The sequence below is a fragment of the Hyla sarda genome, chromosome 4 (genome assembly GCF_029499605.1).
Source record: "Hyla sarda isolate aHylSar1 chromosome 4, aHylSar1.hap1, whole genome shotgun sequence".
NCBI classification, from domain to species: domain Eukaryota; kingdom Metazoa; phylum Chordata; class Amphibia; order Anura; family Hylidae; genus Hyla; species Hyla sarda.
In genome coordinates, this window is record NC_079192.1 from 52,774,827 (window position 1) to 52,800,808 (window position 25,982).

Here is a 25,982-nt window from a genome sequence, read left to right on the forward strand (position 1 = left end):
TCCTGTGGATAGGGGATAAAATGTTTTTGCCCGGAATACCCCTTTAAGTTATAATACAGTGTAACAAGCTTCTATTACCTCCCTGCGCAGCCTTGTTCTGTTTTTCATGCACAGGACGCAAATGTACTAAAATAAAGTTATTTATTTTACTATGGTCTCTGACATTGTTCCAGCATTACATGCGGCCAGAAACCATGTGTCATAAGTCACAATGGGGGAGATTTATCAAAACCTGTGCAGAGGAAGAGTGGTGCAGTTGCCCATAGCAACCAATCAGATTGCTTCTTTCATTTTCCACAGGCCTCTTTAGAGGCCTGTGGAAAATGAAAGAAGCAATCTGATTGGTTGCTATGGGCAACTGCACCACTCTTCCTCTGCACAGGTTTTGATAAATCTCCCCCAAATGTCTCCAGGGGGTGAGTCAAATATAAAGACTAGCACTACAACACTTCCGGGTGTGTGACCTGTGTATGAAAACGGGACAAAACGGGCACGGAGGAAATAAAAGCAAATTACACGGTGTTAAAGTTCTATTAGAGTCCTCTTTTTCCGAATCCACAGGATGTGAGGACAAAATTAAATGCTGAAATGTGAAGGACGCACAGAAAGATATTATACATGTACAACAAACCAATGTCTCCCCCGCTATGAGGTATTTTCTTATGTGATAGAGTTTGAGGGAATGTCCAGGGAATGAAAATGTTCTTATCCTCTTTTCACAGGATAAGGGATAAGTATTTGATGGCAGGGGGTCCGACCACTGAGAACCGTTCTATTAATCGTGCAGGGGGAGTTGATTTGGGGGTGTTTGGTCCCAGCGGTCAGACACCCTATGCTCTGTTAGATAGGAGGCAAGACATTTTTGGATGGACAACCCTTTTAAACAAACAGATTAATAAATGGCTAAAAAAGGGTTATAGAAAAAGAACAAAATATTTTCTACACAGTTTCACTCCTCTCGATGGACTGTATTTTGCATTGCAACATTTAACCCCTTAAGGACGAAGCCCAGGGCAATTTTCATTTTTGCATTTTCCTTTTTTTTCCCCTTCCTCTCCTTTTAAAATCCATAACTTATTTTTTCACCTACAGACCCATAGGAGGCTTATTTTTTTTGTGCGAACAATTGTACTTTGTAATGACAGCTTTAATTTTACCATAAAATGTTCAGCACAACCAAAAGAAATTATTTTTGGGCAGAAATGTATAAGAAAACTGCAATTTTGCAACATTTGAGGGGGGTTTGGTTTTTATGCAGTGCACTAAATGTATCATTTTTACCATTATCTTTATTCTGTAGGTTAATGCGATTAAACCGATACCTAATTTATACAGTTTTTTTTTTATTGTACCAAAAAAAAAGTTTTTTTTTTTTTTTAAACAAAATTGGTATGCATAAAATTGTCATTTATTTTTCCATATACGGGGATGTGTGAGGGCTCATTGTTTGCGCCGTGATCTGTAGTTTTTATGGGTACAATGGGGAGATCAAAACTTGTCCAAAGGAAAAGTTGCCCATAGCAACCAATCAGATCGCTGCTTTCATTTTTAAGAAGACCTCTGTAAAGAAGCGATCGCTTTTTATTAAAAAAAAAATAATTCCACTACGATGTGGTTGATGTAAAAAAAAAATTTTTTGTAAAATGAAAAAATTAAAAAAGGGGAGGATTTGATATTCATATTTTTTATTAGGGGAGGGGGTTTTATATAATTATTATTATTATTTTTTTTTTTTTTTTATACACTTTAAGTTCCCATAGGAGACTTTTATATGCAATCATTGGATTGCATTTACTGTATAATACTATGGCATAGCATTATACAGTGTGATCGGTAATCCACTAATATGGCCTGGCTAAGCCAGGCTACATCATTGAATCAGTGATCGGGCGGCAGGTAAGGGGACCCTCCTAGTACCATTCATACTATGCACCTGCTGTCCAAGGAGTCTACGCCTGGAATTTCTCCAGTTGGGAATTCTGTAATGTGAGCCCTAATAGTAAATTTTTGCCTACATATAATTGTCATATACATATAATTGTGATCACATAATTGTCACGGGAGCTGCTTTGTAACATAATAGGACAGTCCCACAAAATTCACACTTTATGAATTTTTGGCCACAAGTTGCACACACCTTCAATTCGCTGACCTCAATACAAGTTATGTGCAACTATGACCTGCTTGCGACTTCTCTGCAATTTTTTTTAAAAAAATTCAAACCATAACTAAAAAAAAAATAAAATAATCTGTTAGGAGGAGCCATTTCAATGTGGATTTTCTATTCTGCAACCCATATCTCAGTGTAACAACTGTCAATAAGGGGATAAACTGCAATACCAGACACAGCCCATGGACAAGGAAAATGCCATTTTTGGAGGAGTAAGACATCTAGCCTTATTCTATAAAAGTAAAGCATTAGTAATGCTGATTATTATTTAAAAAAAGTGAGGCACTGTGTGCCATAAAGGGGTACTCCACCCCTAGACATCTTATCCCCTATCCAACGGGATCCCCGCAATCTCCCTGCTGCACCCGGCATTCGTTTAGAGTATCGGGTGCAGCGCCGGAGGCTCGTGACATCATGGCCACACCCCCGCAATACAAGTCTACAGGAGGCCCACCCATAGACTTGCATTGAGGGGGCGTGACAGTGACATCACGAGCCTCTGCCCAGCATCGCCAGTAATCCGGCAGGGAGTGAAGTTCACTCTATGCACCAGATGTCTGGGGTCCCAGAGCCAAGATCGCGGGGGGTCCCCAGTAGTGAGGGACACCCACGATCAGACATCTTATCCCCTATCCTTTGGATAGGGGACAAGATGTCTAGGGGCAGAGAACCTCCTTTAAGTTGAGGAATGAGAATTATTTCAATGTCAAAACACTAAAGAAGGAATTACAATTCTGTCTTGAGAATTTTACACCACAGTCTTCCCTTTGGATGTGTTCAAGACACTGGTTACAGCTCTCCATGGGGTGACCCAAGTCTGAGACCACCCCTCACCCCTATTACCTTGAACAGGTATACAGGGCATTACAGCCTGCATACACAGCAATGCGCATTTGTTCCCTTTAAAACAGGCAGCAAATTCCCTTGCAAAGGGTGGGAGCAGCGGCCCAAGAACGATCAAAGCCCCCAATAAAAAATTAAAAAAAATAATTAAAATTGTACATTAAGAGTAGGTACCCTTTAAAATTGCCTTAATAGGTCCTATAGAACCAGGTTGTCTAGAGTGGATGACCCCCTTAAATCCAGCAATGTGTGGTCCTACTGAAATAATTTACAGCACATTTACATCATGTGATGCCTACACATGGTTGACTTACCGTGACATGGTAGATTTCAGTTATTTAGTCAGGACCTACCTTGACTTAATCGCAATGATCAGGTTCTGCTATGGTATCTATAGCTGGTCCTTATACAGAGAATGTCCATCATGTGCACCAGAGCTATAATACCTGCATACCCACCGTTACTGGAAAAGTAATAAATTACCGTTTTGCTCCTGACAAAGCAGCCATCTTGTCTTTAAGATATGGCTGCTGTGCCCAGTACCAGGAGCAGATGTAAGTCAATAAATTAGGAATGTAAAGTCCCATTCTACACTTATACATCCAGGGCGTAGCCTGCAGTACTCAGCTTCCTCTCCTGAGCGCCTGAGACGCGGGCCTTGTTCCGGTATGGATGGTGACAATCTCTGTCTGTTAATGGAGGGTAATACTGTCTGTAGCAGAGGTATGCAAAGAAGAATCCGATAATGGCGCCAACCACCACATCTGCAAGAAGAGAAGAACAATGACTTCTGAGTAAAACCTATTCACTATAGAACGGTGAACCATAAGATATACAGAAACCATTCACTCCGTCTAGTCCAAACAGCCGGTCTCCCTATAGTGCATTGCACAGTCATATTTAAGACAATGGATCATCCTTGTAATGAAAGGATGACATGGGCCATACACAGGAGGGGGTTACTGCCATATGGGCAGGGGGATGTACAAGGAAAGACCATGTACCTGCATCTGGGTGTGCCCATAGGATCTGCACTGTCTGTGCAAGGTGAATGAAGACTTCACTCCTCGCAGTGTTTCATGCAACTCTTTCCTTGCTTTGCTTATGCTGTTTTCTAACTGATCATGGTACTTTGCATTAGTAACCATTATTCCACCCCACATTCCATCTGTAGTAGTGTATAGTATAAATCATCCAGCCTGTTCAGCGTTCAGGTAACCCTTTCCTTGAAGTCCTGCTTATATAGGACTTTGCAAAATCCAGTGCATAAGAAACCTCTTCTCCCCCCACATGCCATTTATAGTAGTGTACCTCACCAGCCTAGCACTTTTACCTGCACTATGTAACAGAATAGCAGTAAGTGTGTGCAGTAGTGCACACTCCCCTCTCCTCTAGCCACACAGCCCAGCTCTGATCCTATCCGTTAAAATGGAGAGAATTAGAAGAAGCACCATGGGAGGTGTACTGCAGGGGCTCAATAACAGGGAGTACACTAAAAATCCCACCATCATCAGGATATAATGGGCACGGTCATTAAAACTAATTTTGCTATTGCGCTCCTTATTGTAAATAATAAATTTCTAATGTACTTTGTTTAAAAAAAAAAATAAAAAAATTAGATATAATATCTCTCTATATCCATCTGAGATTTTAACACTTGCCGTAAAATCTCTTTCTCGAAGGATCCATTGGGGGACACAGACTGTGGGTGTATGCTGCTGTCTCTAGGAGGTGACACTATGGCAACAAGAAAGTCGGCTCCTCCCAGCAGGATATACCCGCCTCCAGGCCCTGAGGTAATCAGTTTAAGTACTAGAACAATAGGAGAGGACCGACAGGTCAAGGAAAAAACACGAACTGTCCGAGAACAGAAGAAAAGATAACTGAACACACCCTCGGACAGAGAACCAAAGAGAAACCCAAAAGGGCGGGAGCTGTGTCCCCCAATGGATCCTTCGAGAAAGAGATTTTACGGTAAGTAAAAAAAATCTCCTTTTCTCCATCGGCTCCATTGGGGGACACAGACCGTGGGACGTACCAAACCCATCCCTTGGGTGGGCAGATAGTCAGGCAGACGGCTGTTCCACTGCCGCAGTTTACGACCCAGACTAGCATCAGCCGATGCGAAGGTATGAACCCAGTAGAACCTCGAGAAAGTGAGAAGAGACGACCAAGTAGCCGCCTTGCAATCTGCGAGGCAGAGGCTTTGTTCTGGAGAGCCCAGGATGCCCCAACAGAAACAGGTAGAATGAGCCACAACCCTGAAGGGAGGAGTCTTCCCCCCCCCCCCCCCCCCCCTACAGCGATAGGCTTCCGAAATGGCAGACCGGATCCACAGAGAAGTGGTGGCCTTGGAAGCAGGTTGTCCCTTACGACGACCTTCCGTAAGGACGAAAAGGAATTGCACTGACGAGACGAAGAAAAAAAGAGGTAATACCTACCAGCCCGAACCACATCCAGTTTGTGGAGTAAATGCTCCCTAGAATGAGAAGGAGCGGGACAAAAGGACGGAAGAACAATGTCCTCATTGAGATGAAAGGCCAAAACAACCTTAGGCAAAAAGGAAGGATCTGGCCGGAAGACAACCTTGTCCTGGTGAAGCACCAGAAACGGAGAACGGCAGGATAGAGCTGCCAATTCAAACACTCTCCGAATGGGAGGTGATGACAAGAAAACACCACTTTCCAAGAAAGGAGGCGCAGGGACACCTCCAAGGAGTTCAAAAGGTTCACCTTGGAGTACACCCAGAACCAGATTCAAGTCCCAAGGGGGAGAAGGTGACCGATAAGGAGGGACAGCATGCGCCACTCCTTGAAGGAAGGTCCGGACATGAGAATTAGAAGCTAGAGGACGCCAGAAAGAATAGAAAAAGGTCGAAACCTGACCCTTAAGTGAACTGAGAGACAATCCCAGTTCCAATCCCGACTGCAAGAAGAAAGAAGACGGGAAACCGAAAAGGTAACAGGACGCAAGACCTGAGCTTCACACCAACTAAAATAAGACCGCCAGGAACGGTGGTAAATTTTTGCCGAGGAGGACTAACGAGCCCTGAGCATGGTGCGAATGACTTGGGAAGAGAAACCGCGGCTCTCAAAACCGCGATCGACCGCCACGCCGCCAAAGCAGAGACGGTAATAGGGGTGGCACAGGAGACCTGAGATGGGAGGTCTGGACGATAGGGAAGGCGCAACGTTAAGTCGTTCATGAGCCTGACCATGAAGACTTACAACGCCCGCCGGGCCCAGGATGGGGCACTAGAATGGCTGAAATGTTCTACTGAGAGTTTCCTCAGGACCCTGAAAGGAGAAGAAAGGGAGGAAACATAAGGTAGGGCAAAGCCCGACCACCAAATAGACAAGGTAGGGCAAGGCTCGACCAAGAGAGAGGAATGCTTCGGTTGTGGCAGGACAAGCAGAGATCCATGCCTGGAGCGCCCCAGGAGTTGCAGATCACAGCAAACACTCCTGAATGTAGGGACCAGTGGTCTTGGATGACTGAGGACCAGCCTAGAAATCACATCCCAGGGACAGCCAAACTGAAGATAACCGAGATGGCCGGAAACGCCTAAGAAGCAAGCAAAGAAAGAATTGCCCTAGGCCCCAAAATGTTGAAGGGGAAAAAGTTTTTCGGGGGCCAAGACCGGGCGGTCCCTGAAAACACCTCCCCAGCCTGACAGACAGGCAGGGATGGACAGGAAGGGACACCCCCGGAAAAAAAAAATGACGGGGAAAAAAGACGAAGGGACCAATAAGACAGAACGATCTTGCGGCCGAGAGACAATGGAGACCTGTCACACCGGAAGAAAATCACCAGTTGAAGAGGTCGGAGATGAAACTGGGCAAATGGCACGGCCTCCGCCAATTGACCCAGGACATCCATGCAAAAGCGAATGGAAACTGGAGCAGGGAGCCAAAGTCATCAGACTCTTGAAAGAGTCGGCGGAGTCGAAAGAGGGCAGAGGCCGCATCGAACTGGAGCCCCAGGAGAGCAGTTGGGCTTGTCCCAAATGACCATCCAACCGAAGTGAGACAAGGTCTGGAAGTTAAGACTAAGACTCTCCAGGATCTGGGTCCTGCTGGAGCTCAGATCAGGAGGTAGTCCAAATAAGGAATCATGGAAACAACTGTTGTCCATAAAAAAGGCTATCACAGGCGCCAGGGCTTTGGTAAAGGCCCACGGAGAAGTGGCCAGACCGAAATGGATAGCCACAATAGAAAATGACAGTCCGGAACTGCAGAGAGGAGGTACCGCTGATGACCGGGAAACAATGAGATGTGGAGACATGCATGTTGATGTCCACCGAGGAACAAAAATTCTCCTTGAACCATGGACGCCAGCACAGAACGGAGAGACTCCCTTCGGGATGGGAACGTAAGATGCTGGCTGAGACTCGAGAACCAAGACTGGGCGAACAGAAAACTCCTTTCTTGGAGACCACAGAGAGGTTGGAATAAACCTCGAAAATGTTCCCCTGAAGCTGCATGTCCAGACATCCCGGCGGTAAGAGGGGACCAACCACCCGAGAGAGGTCGATGGGGGGGGGGGGGGGGGAAGAAACGCTTCAGGCTGAGGAAGGCCTACGGGTGCCTGATGGGGCCACCAAACGGCAGGAACGGATAGCCGACCTCCGGGAGGAATGGGACCGGAAAGAGGAACCCTCTTCCCATGAAGGAGCCTGGCTGGACCCCTTGTTGGTACTAAAGGTCCGCAGAACCGGAAGGAGGACTTACGACAGAAGCGGTTCTGCGAGTCTTACCAGAGGTAATAAAGAACTCTTTTTTTGCCTGTCGCCTCACTTCTTGAAGGTGGCATCCGCATTCCAGGCTTAAAGCCACATGCAGGGATGGTGGCTACCAGGTAGCTTGTGGTAAAGGCAGCACAGTGGCTGCACATGGAAGCAGAACACAGAAAACAAAATCTCCAGCTGCGGAGCATCGGAGAGCTAGATTAAATAAATCCTCCGGAGGGATCTTGAAGACTACCCTGGCGGAGTTGGAAGACCATACTAAAAAGGGCCGTTGATACCCAGGCAGAAGCAAAAGCAGGAAGAACCTGCTGCCTCAAGGCCAGAGATTGCCAAGGTATCCACCTACATGTGCACTGGATCCTTGAAGGCCGCCGCATCAGCCAAAGGCCGGGTAGGCGCCTTAGAGAGGCGGGAGACCGGCGGATCCACAGTTGGAGAAGCTTGAACCTTCTTCGTTTCCTGAAACTTCTTGTCAGGATGACTTCAGGCGGATACCAGCAGGGCGTAAAATTCAGCGTGAGCTGAAAGTCTTGAGTGCCGGTCGGGCACAAAGAAAGGAGACTTCTGGAGCCACGTCCGAAGCTCCTGGGTCCTTTAGATGGAAGGTGTCTCTTATGGCTGAAACCAATGAGTGCACCGAGTCAGCCATATCAGTGAGAGCTGAAAATCTTGGGTGCCGGTCAGGCACGATGAAAGGATACTTCTGGAGCCACGTCCGAAGTTCCTGGGTCCTTAAGATAGAAGGTGGCCGAAACCAATGAGTACACCACATCAGGTATATCTGTGCAGTCCTCTGAGTCAGATGCTGATTCGGAAACCTCATCACAAGTTCTCCAGGTGAGTGGGAACGAGTGGAGGCAGCCCGGGGGGGGGGGGGAACGCTGACCGGGTATGCGGTTCTGGAAAGCCAGAGCGGCGACCACGGAAGAGTCCTCTGAGGGAGCCACGCTTGAACAAGTGGAGCAGCGGGTGAGTCCTATGACGGGAGCGCCCGTGCCTATCAGGAGACCCAGGGAGTGAGTCAGAGAATACATCCCTATCACTCTTGTGAGAGCGGTGATATAGAGAGAAGGGAAGCGGCTCCCTCTGGAGGGCCGGCGTAGGGCAGACCTCTCCTAGGCGGAGACCTAAGCCAAGACTGATAAAGACTGGGCGAGGGATAGATATAGCAGGGGAAGCAGTGGTGCTGGTGGAACAAGAACCAAGCATTGTAAGAATTGCGGCCCATGCAAGAAAAAAATAAAAATAAAAATAAAAAACAACAACAGGTGACCAGGACCACTAGAAGGACCCCCCCGCGGCCGTGAGTGGGCGTGGCTAAAGCCAGACAAGGGCCCGCGGCCAGTGAAATAATGCTATAATAGATAAGGTGACTTAAACAGGACATGAGCCTGTAACTTATGACTGTGTTAGAATAAGGTTGAAGAGCGCTGCAGCACAGAAGCAGGACTCAATAATAAAGCAACCCCGCTCTCTAGAAAATGAAACACACAGCCAGCTGCGGGTGGCGGAGCCAAGTTCCGACCTCACTCGCGGCCGAGTACATGTTCGGCTGATAATGGAGCCTGCTCTCAGCCCGAGCGCATGTGCGCATGACAGGGGGAGGGAGCGGGCGAGCTCCCCGCCAGCAGCAGAACGCTGCCGACACGGACATATGGCGGGCGCGATATGCGGCCAATAATGGCGCCTGCTCCCAGCCCGAAAGAGACAGGGGAAGGTAGCGGGCGAGCAACCCCCGCCAGCAGCCTCACGCTGCCGACAGGGTCATATGGCGGACGCGATATGCGGCTGCTGAACCGCGCGCCTGCAGAAAATGAGAGCCATGACAGTGAAAACACATTTCCCTCACAACTTTGCACTCTGTTCCACACCACTGCTATAGAACGGGAGACATTCATCCCCCACCCCAAGAATAAAGGAAACCCATAAGAGGAGGAACAAGGTTCCTCAAGCCAGGCCCCATAAGACTACCAAGAATGGGGTCACCAGAGGCTAAAAGTCCCTACCTTGAAGAAAAAGGGGAAAAATACTCCTCAGTCAGAAAAACTTGGGGTGGGGGAGTCCCCACCTGAAACCAGGAAAGAAAAAGGAATAAACTAACCACATTCCCTAACAAGGAAAATAATAAAACATAAGACCTGGTCTGGATAAATCCAGACTATGTCCACCTCCTTCAGACACTAAGCTAAAACTGATTACCTCAGGGCCTGGAGGCGGGTATATCCTTGTGGGAGGAGCTGACTTTCTTGTTGCCATAGTGTCACCTTCCTAGAGACAGCAGCATACACCCACGGTCTGTGTCCCCCAATGGAGGCAATAGAGAAATTAAGTTTTCTAATGTTTTATTTGTGTTTAAAAAATAAAAAAAAAATAAATAAAAAAAAAGCTGCCACTAGGTGTCTCCCTACTTGTCCAGAGCACATTTCCCCCACCTGGCAGAAGTCCCAAAAAAAAAAAAAATAAATAAATAAAAAAAAAATAAATAAATAAACCTTAGCCAATTTTAGCTCATCTCACACTGAACATGCTTGTAATCAGCTCAAATCATCTGACTCAGAACCCTCAGCTGAGCATTCACGTGTATGGGGGAAATTAGGATGAATAGTTCTTGCAGGATATTGAAGGTGTATGGCCAGCAATAAGATATTACGTCTTTCAAAAAAACATTACAGACCTAAACCCAAAACGATGAGTCTTAAATGATATGACAGGGGACCCCAGTCCTAATCTTATGATTGCAATGCAGACAACATACATAGTCCGCAGAAGCTCTTAGCTTCTGTTATAGTCTTACCCTGCCAGTGATGCTTGTAGTCACACGTCCGGGACAGAGCAATGGAGGCAGCGCATAGCAGGGGAAACAGAAAGCTGCACAATCTCCAGGAATGTCCACGACCACTAGGGGAAAAGCTCCCAAGCTTCCCGGCTATGTACAGAGCTGTAAAGCCCAGCCCAGCAAAGGCAACTGCATGAAAGAAAAAGGGATGAAGAGCGGCAAGAAAAAGCATTAACTGCAAAAAGTAGAAGAATGCGTTCTACTCACATGAGGAATGGCCACTTGGAAAGCTCTTTCTTCCCTCAATCACCACTTCTGGATCTCCCGTACAATCCAGACCTGGTGACTCCCGACCATCTGGAAAACAGCGGAACAAGAAGTCTGGACGAGGCCTAAGGGGGGGGGGGGGAAAGGAAAAAATAAATAAATAAATAAGTATAAAATAAAGTTTCTTAATCTAGACCAGATATTTGTAGGTATGGTTCGTGGTTAAAGGGGTACTCCGGTGCACCAGTGTTTTGAACATTTTGTTCAGAAGGTTTGGTGCCGGAGATCATGATCATAACAGTAAGGCCACGCCCCTTCGTGATGTCACATCACACCCCCTCTAGTCATGACTATGGGAAGGGGCGTGTCAGCCCACATGCCCCTTCCCATAGTCATAAATGGAGTGGGGTCTGTTGTGCAGAAACATCGCCACTCATGTCCAGTGGTAGTATAGGGGACTGCACCCCAGCTCTCCCTTCAGTGTTTTTGGCCAAGTTCACATAATTTGTTCCTAGAATAACTGGAAGGTTTACAGGCTCTAAAGGGGAATGTAAAAGAATGTTTATCTTCTGCAGATGTCTCTTACCTCCCAACTATAAGCTTTATTGTGTTGGTGAAGATGCCATTCAGACCAAGTGAAAGGCTGGCAGCTGCAAGAGACGCAAGAAAAAAAAAAAAACTTCATAACTATAAATGCAAAACAGCACAAAAGAAATAGTACAACTTCAGAAGACTGATTTGTACCAAACTGAAGCAGATTTGCAAAATGATGCAAAATAATAAATGCAATACAAGAAAGCTTCCAATGCGTAACTGATCTACGCCAAATATTAGACTAAACACACAAACCACAAAGGCGTATGAGAATCAATAGTTAAAAAGGTTACTCTATAAGAACATGAATGCAAAAACCATACCGTATATACTCGAGTATAAGCCGAGTTTTTCAGCACGATTTTTCGTGCTGAAAACACCCCCCTCGGCTTATACTCGAGTGAACTCTCCACCCGCAGTGGTCTTCAACCTGCGGACCTCCAGAGGTTTCAAAACTACAACTCCCAGCAAGCCCGGGCAGCCATCGGCTGTCCGGGCTTGCTGGGAGTTGTAGTTTTGAAACCTCTGGAGGTCCGCAGGTTGAAGACCACTGCGGCCTTTGACATCATCCAGCCCCATCTCACCCCCTTTAGTTCTGTACAGTACTCGCCTCCGCTCGGCGCTGGTCCGGTGCTGCAGGACTGTCCGGAGAGGAGGTGGTCCGGTGGGATAGTGGTTCCGGGCTGCTATCTTCACCGGGGAGGCCTCTTCTAAGTGCTTCGGGCCCGACCCCAGAATAGTCACGTTGCCTTGACAACGACGCAGAGGTACGTTCATTACCAACGTACTTCTGCGTCATCGTCAAGGCAACGCCTCTATTCTGGGCCCGAAGCGCGGAGAAGAGGCGCCCCCGGTGAAGATAGCAGCCCGGAACCACTATCCCACCGGACGACCTCACCGGACAGTCCTGCAGCACCGGACCAGCGCCGAGTACTGTACAGAACTAAAGGGGGGTGAGAGGGGGCTGGATGATGTCGAAGGCCGCAGTGGTCTTCAACCTGCGGACCTCCGGAGGTTTCAAAACTACAACTCCCAGCAAGCCCGGACAGCCGATGGCTGCCCGGGCTTGCTGGGAGTTGTAGTTTTGAAACCTCTGGAGGTCCGCAGGTTGAAGACCACTGAGGGCGGATGATAAGAGGATGATGAAGGGGGGGTGTGGGATGACGACAAGAGGATGATGAAGGGGGGTGGGGATGATGACAAGGGGATGATGACAGGTGATGATGATGAGGGTTTGGATGATGAGGGTCTGGATGATGAGGATGTTAATGACACGGGGGGGGGGGGGGGGGGATGATTTATTTCCCACCCTAGGCTTATACTCGAGTCAATAACTTTTCCTGGGATTTTGGGTTGAAATTAGGGGCCTCGGCTTATACTCGGGTCGGCTTATACTCGAGTATATACGGTACATTTAAAAATACATATAAAAGTACAGAGTGTACCACAGAAGATGCCTTGGAGCAAAATGTTGGGTGGTGGAGGCCGGCACCTTACTTCTTACAATTGTTGTATCACTGTAATATTGTTTTCCCTCTGTTCTATATTATTGGGCTTATTGTTCACTCACTTGCTGCTATGGTCCCATGAGTATAACAATCTTTTGTGGCCTTACCTTAGTGGTACTTCATTTATATTTATTTTTCTGTTCGGTTTTCACCAGTAGTAAGGATGACATGGGTCCTACACAGGAGGGGGTTACTGCCATATGGGCAGGGGGATGTACAAGGAAAGACCATGTACCTGCATCTGGGTGTGCCCATAGGGGCTGGGACAGGTGGGACAGCTCCATCCCTTACAACTGGAACGCTCCCTGGTTCTATGGGGATGTTGTCCGGTTTGTGAGGGAGCACCAGCTGGAAGGACTGAAACCTGACCTATGGAAGCCGAAGACAATCTACAAGCTCATCCGAGCTAAAGACTTGACTGAGCTGGTTCCGGCACTCCCCGCAGCCACTGCAGAGACAGTTTGGACTAATGTGGCCTCAAAAGCGGCTTACCAATGGACACAAGGACTTGTCGTGGATGTCCGTCAAGGGAGGACTTTCTCAGGTCGTTCATGCATGCCCGCCCCCGGTGCCCCTATGTGGAGGACACATCTTTGCACGTTTTTTGGCAGTGCCCCTTTGCACAGGGTCTGTTGGACGTCCTGGAACATGAACTCAGAGACTCTGTACCCAGGAGCTGCCTATCGTACCATTCGGTGCTTTACGGTCTGTTCCCTGTGACTGTTTTCGCTTTTGTTAGCTCCATTATTTTGCATACATTAAATGGGTACTCCAGTGGAAAAAAAATTTTTTTTTTTTTAATCAACTGGTGTCAGAAAGTTAAACAGATTTGTAAATTATTTTTATTTAAAAATCTTAAGACTCTCCAGACCCAAGGTTTTAGTCTGTGACCCTTCATCAGGCTCCTGGTCACCCGCACTATAACCCAGTGTATTGGTTTAGAGTTGGTGAGCAGGCTGACTGTACACCAATGCTATTCTTACTGCTGTGTCTACAGTATCTTTGCAGGTATATTTATTTACTTTGCACATTATAGACTACATATCACAGATGTATTCCGATTCTGCCGTCATGTGTTACTCCAGTTCCTCTGCTCCTTTTACAGTCTGCAGAATAATAAGAAGAGGGGGCAACACAACTGCAGGATTAGGATACACACGGGGATGGCTCTATAGAAGAACATCAGCTTAGAGATAAGGAGAATAAATGATACCCATCAGCTGGGTTCAATTCTGAAGATAGACATTCCCTTTAAAGGGGTACTCCTGCCCTAAGACATCTTATCCCCTATCCAAAGGATAGGCGATAAGATGTCAGATCGCGGGGGTCTCGTCGCTGGGGACCCTCGCAATCTCTCATGCAACACCCACCGGTCTCAGCTGCACAAAGCAACTACAGCTCCTTGTCTAAAACCTCACGACCACGGGGTCGGAGTATCGTGACATCCCAACCCCGCCCCCTTGTGACACCACGTCCACTCCCTCAATGCAAGCCTATGGGAGGGGGCGTGGCGGCCGTCACGCCCCTCCAATAGACTTGCATTGAGACAGATGGGTGCTGCATGAGAGATTGCAGGGGTCTACAGTGGCGGGATCCCCACAATCAGACATCTTATCCCCTGTCCTTTGGATAGGCGATAAGATGTCTTAGGGCCGGAGTACCCCTTTAAAGCTTAGGCCTCCTTTTTGTGTGATCACTATATTTCTATCTACAGATCCAATGCAAACTCAGTGTGAGAACTAGGACACCATGTGTAGATGTTCTATTCGCCTTCTGGGGCAGCATTTAAAGGGAACCTGTCACCATAAATTGCTATTCAATCTAATTATAGAGGAGTAGATGAGCAGATTTATTTATTTTTAATCATCAATCAATCATCCATCATCATCAGGAAAATATCCAGTACAACTTATATTACTTAAAAAGCAAATGCTTAGAACATTACCAAAAATAGCTTCCCTGGAATCGATAATATCTGCTCGGCGGCAAAGACGGGCTACAACCACAACAGTAATAGGGGCCAAAATCGAAATCAGCTAAAGTTGAAAAAAATAAATAAATTGCACATTAGAGGTTAAGATGCATACAATACAGCAAGGAAACAAACAGAAAACATATGAACACAAAATTTGATATTTTATTTGGAGTCATTACTTTAAAGGAGTCCTCCGGGATATGAAAAACTTTCCCCTTTCCTAAAGATAGGTGAAAAGTTTCAGACGGCGGAGGGGCCAACTGCTGCCCCCCTACCCGGTATCGGCTGCCGCGTCATGCAGTGGTCGGACAGCCCCTTTGTTGCTGACTGCTGGGGGCCCATATGGGAAGTCACGGGGGCCCCCAGTGGTCGGACTTCCCTCAATCTGAAATGTATCCCCTATCCTAAGTTTTTATATCCTGGAGTACTCCTTTAAAGGAGTACTCTAGTGCCGAGTACTCCTGCTCCGTCCTGCAAAATAAATGAAAATGAACCATCACTCACCTCCCTGGGTTCCCGCGGAGCACCACTACAGCTGATCGGTCCTCCGGTCCATCCTCTTCATACTTCGGGGTGTAACGAAGCGTCACATGGCGCTCAGCCTATCGCCGGCCGAGGCGGAACACTGTGGCGGCCGGGGATAGGCTGAGCGCCATGTGACGCTTCGTTACACCCGGAAGTATGAAGAGGATGGACCGGAGGACCGATCAGCTGTAGTGGTGCTCCGCGGGAACCCAGGGAGGTGAGTGATGGTTCATTTTCATTTATTTTGCAGCCCGGGCAGGACGGAGCAGGAATACTCTGGACTAGAGTACTCCTTTAAGTTAGCAAGAAGTAGGGTGTAGATAGAAGAACATACGGCTGCAGGATCAGACTACATGTTATAAGTGTTGTCTGTTACCATAGAAATGCCATCAAACTATACGAGATTTTCAGGACAGGTAGCAGAGTTGTTTAATTTTCCACAGACTATGAATATATTGGTGGGGATCCAACTCCTCCTTTCTTCTCTGGACTCTATAGCACTGGTGCAAGGTGCTGCAGCATTGTCCCATTCAAGTGACTACAACAATTCAGCGGTAATCTTTGAAGACTCCGCAGCATGGTGGACATCATGGGTGTGGGGGGAGGATAACTGTAGATCTAATATTGTGGCCTATCCTACATAGGGCATCGGCTTTTTAAAGCTGGATAACTAACCACTTTAAAGAAGCACCATAGACACACAAAAACGCATAAAAAAAATAAAAATAGTAAACGCATTTTAAATAAGAAAAAGCATCAAAACTACAGTGTGAACTGACCCCAACCGACTTATGGTCTAAACGTAGGAGGTTAAAAACCTATGAAATGCTTATAATCTTAAAAAAAAAATAAAAAAAAAAAAATAAAAAAAAAAAGAAAACTGAAGCGGAAAACTTTATGAAACCCAAAATTTGTGCCACAACCATTTACATACACACCAAGTGCAGTGCCAAGCAAAACCACTGCCCCTTGACTGTAAAATGCTGCTGGTGTGAAGCGTGTTCACATGTTTCACCTGAGAAATAGATTCAATACAACATTGCAAAACTGCAGCAATCCACAGTAGGACGTGTGCAGCCAATCGGTGTGTGTGGACCCAGCCTTAAAGGGGTACTCTGCTGCTCAGCTTTTGGAACAAACTGTTCCGAACGCTGGAGCCAGGAGCTCGTGATGTCATAGCCCTGCCCCCTCATGATGTCATGCCCCGCCCCCTCAATGCAAGTCTATGGGCCGTCACGCCCCCTCCCATAGACTTTCATTGAGGGGGCGGGGCATGTCGTCAAGAGAAGGCGAGGCTATGACGTCACAAGTACTCGGCGCCGGCTACAGAGTTTGGAACAGTTTGTCCCAAACGCTGAGCAGCGGAGTACCCCTTTAAAGAGGTACTCCGCCCCTAGACATCTTATCCCCTATCCAAAGAATAGGAGATAAGATTTCTGAACGCGGGGATCCAATGTGATTACGACTGCAATGCCCCCTCCCATAGACCTGAATGGATGGGGCATGGGGTGACATCACGACCACAGCCGCCCGCACAAAGCGGTCTGAACATAATGTTCAGAACGCCAGGTGCTGCACGGACTATGGTGGGGGGTCCTTTGGATAGGGGATAAGATGTCTAGGGGCAGAGTAACCCTTTAAAGGACAGGATCAATAAATCTGCCCGAAGCCTCACACCAAACACTTACAAACATGCTGTTGGTGGGCACGCGATCCGACAGTACATAGGGATTTCTATACAGCCACATCTCTTCTGGTTGTATGACGCGCTGGAACGGATGCATCATTTCTGTTATCCTATAGACAAAAAGAAAATAAGATTCACTACTGTCAAAGGTCACCAATTCTGTACCCACTGATGAGGTAGTCCCGATGTATGGGTAATACAAACTGCTATCCTACTACACTCATTTTATTCTAGGCTTCAGTGTAGAGATCTCAAGGACAAAAGTAAGTGAACCCCTTCCAATTATTACAGGTTTTTCAGCCAGTCATCTTGTAAACAGATTTATAAAATCAGGCACACAGCCACGTCACCTCCATAGACATGTACTAGTAGTCGTATGGTTTGTACTGAAGATCTAAGGGACATTACATGTGGCATTGTCATAAGATGCTACTATTGTCACAAGTCAGTTTGGGAAGTTTTTGGTGCACAAGATCTTCCCCAGTAAAGTGTAAGGAAATGCACTAGGGGCAGCCATGATGCTCCCATTCATTTTAGAGCTCAGACAGTAAGGCTAGGTTCACACGGAGGAATTTCTGGCTGGAGATTCAGAATCAGTCGGCAGTAGGACAGTGAGGACATTTCCCTCTCCATAAATGGCAGTGCCAAACGCAGATTCTGCCTAATGAATAAAAGGCATTCTTTTGGCTGTGGAATTTCAGAGGCGGAAACACGTCACCGCGATCTTCGCTGCGGCAGCCCAGTCAAATCGGTGTAGAGAGCAACCTCTGCTCCGTGCCCTCGGGTGGCTGATCGGGTGAGAAGATTATGGCCCCTTATGGCACATAGCTGATATTACCAGTGAAGCCAGCAGTCTCTACAAGGGAAATGTAATACAAGGACAGCTAGAGTGAAAACAGGAGCTGCTGGTACTGGCTCAGAGTGGGGTCTAGTTATCCCCCGCACTGTGACATCCCTGGGTGCGCATATTCTCCCCGCACTGACATCCCTGCACAGTGACATCCCTGTGTGCATTCTCCCTGCACAGTGACATCCCTGTGTGCATTCTCCCTGCACAGTGACATCCCTGTGTGCATTCTCCCTGCACAGTGACATCCCTGTGTGCATTCTCCCTGCACAGTGACATCCCTGTGTGCATTCTCCCTGCACAGTGACATCCCTGTGTGCATTCTCCCTGTGTGTATTATACCTGCACAATAACTTTTTTTTAAAATCATTTTACTACATAAAAAAAAAAAAAAATAATAATAATAATTTATATGTATAAAATTGTCCTTTTGCCACCCATTTAACTTTCGGTATACAGGGATGAGTATACACCTATGAGGGTCATTTTTTTTGTGCCGTGATCTGTTTTTATCAGTACCATTTTTGTCTTGACTGAACTTTTTGATTGCTTTTTATTATGTTTTCATATGCAATGTGATATAAAAAAATAAAAAATAGCATTTTTGGTGTTCGGTATTTTTTTACGTTTATGCTGTTTACTGTGAGGGATGATAAATATATTTAAAATAGTTTGGACATTAATGCAGCCATACCAAACATTTTTTGTAAGCTGGGAAAATAAGGGGGGGGGGGGGGGGGGAATTAGATTTTTTTTTATTAGGGGAGGGGATTTTATATAATTTGAGACATTTTTTAGTTTACACTTTTTGAGTCCCGATAGGGGACTTTTATATGTCATCCTCAGATTACAGTCACCATATAATGCTAAGCCTATGACATTGCATTACACGGTGTGATCGGCAACCCATTGCTACAGCTAAGCCAGACTGCATTGTTAAGTCAGCAGCAGGAGGCGGGGAATAGGACCCTTTTTCATCATTTTAGCTGATCCTACCCCCATGATCACGTCACAGGAGTACCATAAGCCCCACTGAGCTACCAGCCTTGCAGTGATCAGCATTTACCAGTGTCTTAAGGGTTAATTTACACCAGCTCCTGCGCTACCTTTAAAGTCACATAAAGCTTCAGGGTGTCCAGGTCCGCCTTTGATCCTTAAAGGGGTACTCCGCCCCTAGACATCTTACCCCCTTTCCAAAGGATAGGGGGATAAGATGTCTGACCACGTGGGTCCTGCCGCTGGGGACCCCTGCTGTGGTACCCCAGACATCCGGTGCACAGAGTGAACTTTGCTCCATGCCGGATCACTGGCGATGCGGGGTGGAGGCTCGTGACGGTCACGCCCCCTCAATGCAAGTCGACGCCCCCTCCTATAGACTCGCATTGGGGGGGGGGTGGCCATGATATCACGAGCCTCCGGCACTCTAGACGAACGCCGGGTGCAGCAGACAGATCGCTAGGGTCCCCAGCGGCAGGACCCCCCGCGATCAGACATCCTACGCCCTAGCCTTTATATAAGGGGGGTATGATGTATAGGGACAGAGTACCCATTTAAGTACCAGGGGACAAGGGTGAACCAGTAGGCCTCATGTCCTTAACAGGTTAACTCATGCTATACACCCAGACCGGATAGTAGAGAGCAAATTATCCCATTATCCCCTATAGAATGGATTCCAAGGACTTACAGGAATATCCCCAGGAGCAGCACCCGGATAAAGAACTCCGCTGCAAAGCCTTCCAGGATTCTTTTGTCCATCCTGTTGCAATAGTTGATCCCTAGAACATAAGAAGCACCAAGTAAATAAACTTGTGTCTACAGTCCTACAAGGCGAGGATCACATTACCAAAATTCAGGAACACCCGTATAAAGACGACATTAGCCTTATAAGGATGAGGAAGCGACACTATTGGATTCACCAATCATAGGAGTCAATATATTCCTGCACTATAAGGGTAGAAATGCTCAATGCGGTAGAGTTAGACTGTATTCTGTAAGTACTTCAGATACGCTGCTGGTAACCTGCAGGGGGGCGGGTGGTGGGGGGGGTGGAGTTTGGTTTCTTTAAAGGACAACTGCAGCGCTAGCAAATTAGGGCCCAAATGTAATAACACAAGTTATACAAGTTTCTAAATGGGATCCATTACCTGGCTGGTTCCGTTTCTCCGCTATGCCGCCACCGGAAGTAATTTCCTGGTCCCCTATTATTCTCTATGGAGCCGCCATCTTGTCGACGCTACGTCACAAATGCCCATAATGCGCCAGGGGATTGCTTCACTCCCCCTGCAAAGTTTTCAGAAGCTAGAGTGGGGAGGAGCGAGGGCAGAGGCAGAGATCGCACGTCTGCAGGACATAAGCCACGCCCCTTGGGTTCGGAAATCTCACTTCCCCCCCCCCCCCCCCCCCCCCCCCCCCCCGCTCTCTTACATTACACAAGAAGCAGGGGGAGAGCGGGGACGTACACAGCTCCATCCCCTCCCCCTGCTCTGTCTCCCCAGGACCTCATCTACCACGGGGAAAACACAGAGCGGGGGAGGGGAAAGAGGACATCAGTGCAGAGCTCCTTCACCTCCATAATGATGTGTGAGGAGGATAGACTGCACTGCACGGGGCAGATATCCTTTAATACTTACTACATTTTACAATTACGAGAACAAATATTGAAGCATATCTAATGTACTTACTGCATAGAGCCAAACGCAGCCACGTTGTGCATTTTACTTTAAAAGGGTACTCCCCTGGAAAACAGAAACAACAAAAAACCTGGTGCCAGAAAGTTAAACAGATTTGTAAATTACTTCTATTAAAAATTCTTAATCCTTCCAGTACTTAGCTGTTGTATGCTCTAAAGGAAGTTCTTTTCTTTTTGAATTTCCTTTCTGTCTGACCACAGTGCTCTCTGCTGACACCTCTGTCCATTTTAGGAACTGTCTAGAGTAGGAGCAAATCCCCATAGCAAACCTATCCTGCTCTGGACAGTTCCTGACAAGGACAGAGGTGTCAGCAGAGAGCACTGTGGTCAGACAGAAAAGAAATTCAAAAAGAAAAGAACTCCCTGTGGAGCATACAGCGGCTGATGAGTACAGGAAAGGATAGATAGATAGATTGGATAGCTAGCTAGATTGGATAGCTAGCTAGATTGGATAGCTAGCTAGATTGGATAGCTAGCTAGATTGGATAGCTAGCTAGATTGGATAGCTAGATTGGATAGCTAGATTGGATAGCTAGATTGGATAGCTAGATTGGATAGCTAGATTGGATAGCTAGATTGGATAGCTAGATTGGATAGCTAGATTGGATAGCTAGATTGGATAGCTAGATTGGATAGCTAGATTGGATAGCTAGATTGGATAGCTAGATTGGATAGCTAGATTGGATAGCTAGATTGGATAGCTAGATTGGATAGCTAGATTGGATAGCTAGATTGGATAGCTAGATTGGATAGCTAGATTGGATAGCTAGATTGGATAGCTAGATTGGATAGCTAGATTGGATAGCTAGATTGGATAGCTAGATTGGATAGCTAGATTGGATAGCTAGATTGGATAGCTAGATTGGATAGCTAGATTGGATAGCTAGATTGGATAGCTAGATTGGATAGCTAGATTGGATAGCTAGATTGGATAGCTAGATTGGATAGCTAGATTGGATAGCTAGATTGGATAGCTAGATTGGATAGCTAGATTGGATAGCTAGATTGGATAGCTAGATTGGATAGCTAGATTGGATAGATAGATTGGATAGATAGATTGGATAGATAGATTGGATAGATAGATTGGATAGATAGATTGGATAGATAGATTGGATAGATAGATTGGATAGATAGATTGGATAGATAGATTGGATAGATAGATTGGATAGATAGATTGGATAGATAGATTGGATAGATAGATTGGATAGATAGATTGGATAGATAGATTGGATAGATAGATTGGATAGATAGATTGGATAGATAGATTGGATAGATAGATTGGATAGATAGATTGGATAGATAGATTGGATAGATAGATTGGATAGATAGATTGGATAGATAGATTGGATAGATAGATTGGATAGATAGATTGGATAGATAGATTGGATAGATAGATTGGATAGATAGATTGGATAGATAGATTGGATAGATAGATTGGATAGATAGATTGGATAGATAGATTGGATAGATAGATTGGATAGATAGATTGGATAGATAGATTGGATAGATAGATTGGATAGATAGATTGGATAGATAGATTGGATAGATAGATTGGATAGATAGATTGGATAGATAGATTGGATAGATAGATTGGATAGATAGATTGGATAGATAGATTGGATAGATAGATTGGATAGATAGATTGGATAGATAGATTGGATAGATAGATTGGATAGATAGATTGGATAGATAGATTGGATAGATAGATTGGATAGATAGATTGGATAGATAGATTGGATAGATAGATTGGATAGATAGATTGGATAGATAGATTGGATAGATAGATTGGATAGATAGATTGGATAGATAGATTGGATAGATAGATTGGATAGATAGATTGGATAGATAGATTGGATAGATAGATTGGATAGATAGATTGGATAGATAGATTGGATAGATAGATTGGATAGATAGATTGGATAGATAGATTGGATAGATAGATTGGATAGATAGATTGGATAGATAGATTGGATAGATAGATTGGATAGATAGATTGGATAGATAGATTGGATAGATAGATTGGATAGATAGATTGGATAGATAGATTGGATAGATAGATTGGATAGATAGATTGGATAGATAGATTGGATAGATAGATTGGATAGATAGATTGGATAGATAGATTGGATAGATAGATTGGATAGATAGATTGGATAGATAGATTGGATAGATAGATTGGATAGATAGATTGGATAGATAGATTGGATAGATAGATTGGATAGATAGATTGTTTTCCAGGGGAGTACCCCTTTAAGGACAGTTTGCCATTGATGGGACCGTTTTAGCTTAGGCAGAGACTGACTTTTGTCAGCTCTATGTAATGAAGAAATGAAAGACCCGTTAGGCTCCTTTCACACTATATGTTGCTCCGTTTTGAAGACCCTTTATAATGTCTCGTTAAGAAAACCCTTAAAAACATCCGTTACAAAATCCCATTCAAGTCTATGGGATTTTTGGATTATCCGTTATCACCCGTTATGAATAATGGACGTTATTTGTGATGGGAGAATAATTGGCGCATGTAACGTTTTTTTCTACAGTCACAAATAATGTCTGTTATTCATAACGGGTGAGAACGGATAATCAAAAACTTAGAATTATAGATTTTAATAAAATAAAAAATTAAATCAGTCATTTTAAAAACTCCTGGCCCTGAGCTGCGCAGCAGTATAACCAGCGGCCATCTTCATCAGCCTCGGAGACATCTATGAAGACCAGACGGAACTTATGTGGAAAACAACATCATCGGACTGGACCAAGTCCAACCTGCGCGGTCACTGGTTCCGAGGAGAAAAGGGTGAAGCCTCCCCCATTAATGGGACAATCCGGAGGAATTCACAAGCACAATGTGAGGTATCTGTGTCGCACCCTTCAGTGTCCAGGACACTACGGAGATAGACCTGTCCCCCCCCCACCCCTCTATGGAATGTATGAATGGAACTATTAGAATCTGTTTTCTATGGGAGGATTATATTTCTATTTTCAACTTGGGTTCATCCCAGTCACATCTGACCACAAGGGGGGGGGGGGGGGGGGGGCGCACTTGTTGGGGAAGAAAGCAGCTTGTACCATAAAGCATTGCTTAAAAAAAATATAAGGTGCCAGTCCAGTGGTCCCCTCAGTCCTGGACATTATCTACCAAAAGTGCCCAGGACCAGTCTGACCGGATCAGAAGAGAACAGACTGATCACCATAGGGTTCTGTGCAAGGGGAGGACGGGGTCACTTACCTCCACATAATGTACCTACAGTGCAAGGATTAGGACAACGGTCATATACCTGATCTAAAATTATAATTATATATATATATATATATATATATATATATATATATATATATATATATACACACACACATATATATATAGGCATATACAGCACATCATTCCATGTGTTCTATACACACACAGGGAGGCCATATGTTATATACAGGCAGGGCGGCCATATACAGGCAGGGAGGCCATATACTATATACAGGCAGGGAGGCCATATGTTATATACAGGCAGGGCGGCCATATACAGGCAGGGAGGCCATATACTATATACAGGCAGGGAGGCCATATGTTATATACAGGCAGGGCGGCCATATACAGGCAGGGCGGCCATATACAGGCAGGGAGGCCATATGTTATATACAGGCAGGGAGGCCATATGTTATATACAGGCAGGGAGGCCATATGTTATATACAGGCAGGGAGGCCATATGTTATACAGGGATATGCTATAGGTTATAAACAGGGGGATGCTATATACAGGGGGTGATATATACTATACACAGGGGGATGCTATATACAGGGGGTGATATATACAGGGGATGCTATATGTTATACACAGGGGGATGCTATATACAGGGGGATGCTATATGTTATATACAGGGGGATGCTATATACAGGGGATGCTATATGTTATACACAGGGGGATGCTATATGTTATATACAGGGGGATGCTATATACAGGGGGATGCTATATGTTATACACAGGAGGATGCTATATACAGGGGGATGCTATATGTTATACACAGGGGATGCTATATACAGGGGGATGCTATATGCTATATACAGGGGATGCTATATGCTATATACAGGGGATGCTATATGTTATACACAGGGGGATGCTATATACAGGGGGATGCTATATGTTATATACAGGGGGATGCTATATACAGGGGGATGCTATATGCTATACACAGGGGGATGCTATATGCTATACACAGGGGGATGCTATATACAGGGGATGCTATATGTTATACACAGGGGGATGCTATATGTTATATACAGGGGGATGCTATATGTTATACACAGGGGGATGCTATATGTTATACACAGGGGGATGCTATATGTTATACACAGGGGGATGCTATATGTTATACACAGGGGGATGCTATATACAGGGGGATGCTATATGTTATATACAGGGGGATGCTATATGTTATACACAGGGGGATGCTATATACAGGGGGATGCTATATGTTATACACAGGGGGATGCTATATGCTATATACAGTGGGATGCTATACACAGGGGGATGCTATATGCTATATACAGTGGGATGCTATATACAGGGGGATGCTATATGCTATATACAGTGGGATGCTATATACAGGGGGATGCTATATGCTATATACAGGGGGATGCTATATGCTATACACAGGGGGATGCTATATGCTATACACAGGGGGATGCTATATACAGAGGGATGCTATATGTTATATACAGGGGGATGCTATATGCTATATACAGGGGGATGCTATATGCTACACACAGGGGGATGCTATATGCTATACACAGGGGGATGCTATATACAGGGGGATGCTATATGTTATATACAGGGGGATGCTATATGTTATATACAGGGGGATGCTATATGCTATATACAGGGGGATGCTATATGCTATACACAGGGGGATGCTATATGCTATACACAGGTGGATGCTATATACAGGGGGATGCTATATGTTATATACAGGGGAATGCTATATGTTATATACAGGGGGATGCTATATGCTATATACAGGGGGATGCTATGGAGCTCCGGTGTGATGTATATACCTTATAAAGGCAGTAGTATCACATGAATCCACTACCAGTGATGACGTCATGAGCGCCGCTCCCGTACAGTCCTGGCTGATGACGTGTACCGCACACAGCCCCTCATCCCAGCGGCTGATTATCAGCCTTCATCCCATCCACAGCTGACAGCAGCCTCTGACGTCATGGCCCCGCCCACCTACCATGCACACGTGGCACTGCTCCCATCTCATCTCTGCAATCCCAGTCCGCTATATATACAGAAAGCTCTGAACCAACGAGAGAGGAGGCGACAGGAAAGACAAGCCCGGGAGGACGAGCCAGGATA

The 25,982-nt window shown here is 45.7% G+C and overlaps 1 protein-coding gene across 4 annotated transcripts; it reads right to left on the reverse strand.

Moving 5' to 3' along the window:
* Positions 1 to 358: 358 nt before the first annotated feature.
* On the reverse strand, positions 359 to 25,982 carry PLPP5 (phospholipid phosphatase 5). Of its 4 annotated transcripts, XM_056570944.1 has the most exons (9): positions 25,676 to 25,850; positions 20,621 to 20,674; positions 19,624 to 19,714; positions 17,094 to 17,202; positions 14,851 to 14,941; positions 11,390 to 11,453; positions 10,804 to 10,928; positions 10,555 to 10,725; positions 359 to 3,777 (listed from the first exon to the last, which is right to left on the reverse strand). In XM_056570944.1, exons 3-9 carry the CDS (start codon positions 19,692 to 19,694, stop codon positions 3,608 to 3,610), a joined length of 801 nt encoding a protein of 266 aa, XP_056426919.1. In that variant the 5' UTR covers positions 19,695 to 19,714; positions 20,621 to 20,674; positions 25,676 to 25,850; the 3' UTR covers positions 359 to 3,607. The 4 variants fall into 4 exon arrangements, with proteins under 4 accessions (XP_056426919.1, XP_056426917.1, XP_056426915.1 ...); XM_056570942.1 differs by lacking the exons at positions 20,621 to 20,674; positions 25,676 to 25,850 and adding an exon at positions 25,858 to 25,982 and having other exon boundaries at positions 10,555 to 10,698; XM_056570940.1 differs by lacking the exons at positions 20,621 to 20,674; positions 25,676 to 25,850 and adding an exon at positions 25,858 to 25,920.

Excerpts from the sequence above, each read along its gene's own strand:
- PLPP5 (XM_056570940.1), bottom strand. The coding sequence starts at position 25,882 with ATGGGAGCAGTGCCACGTGTGCATG. Across the intron at positions 17,203-19,623 it reads CTGCTCCTGGGGATATTCCT|GATAACAGAAATGATGCATC; the intron begins GTAAGTCCTTGG and ends TTTTGTCTATAG. Across the intron at positions 3,778-10,554 it reads CTACAAGCATCACTGGCAGG|ATGTGGTGGTTGGCGCCATT; the intron begins GTAAGACTATAA and ends CTCTTCTTGCAG.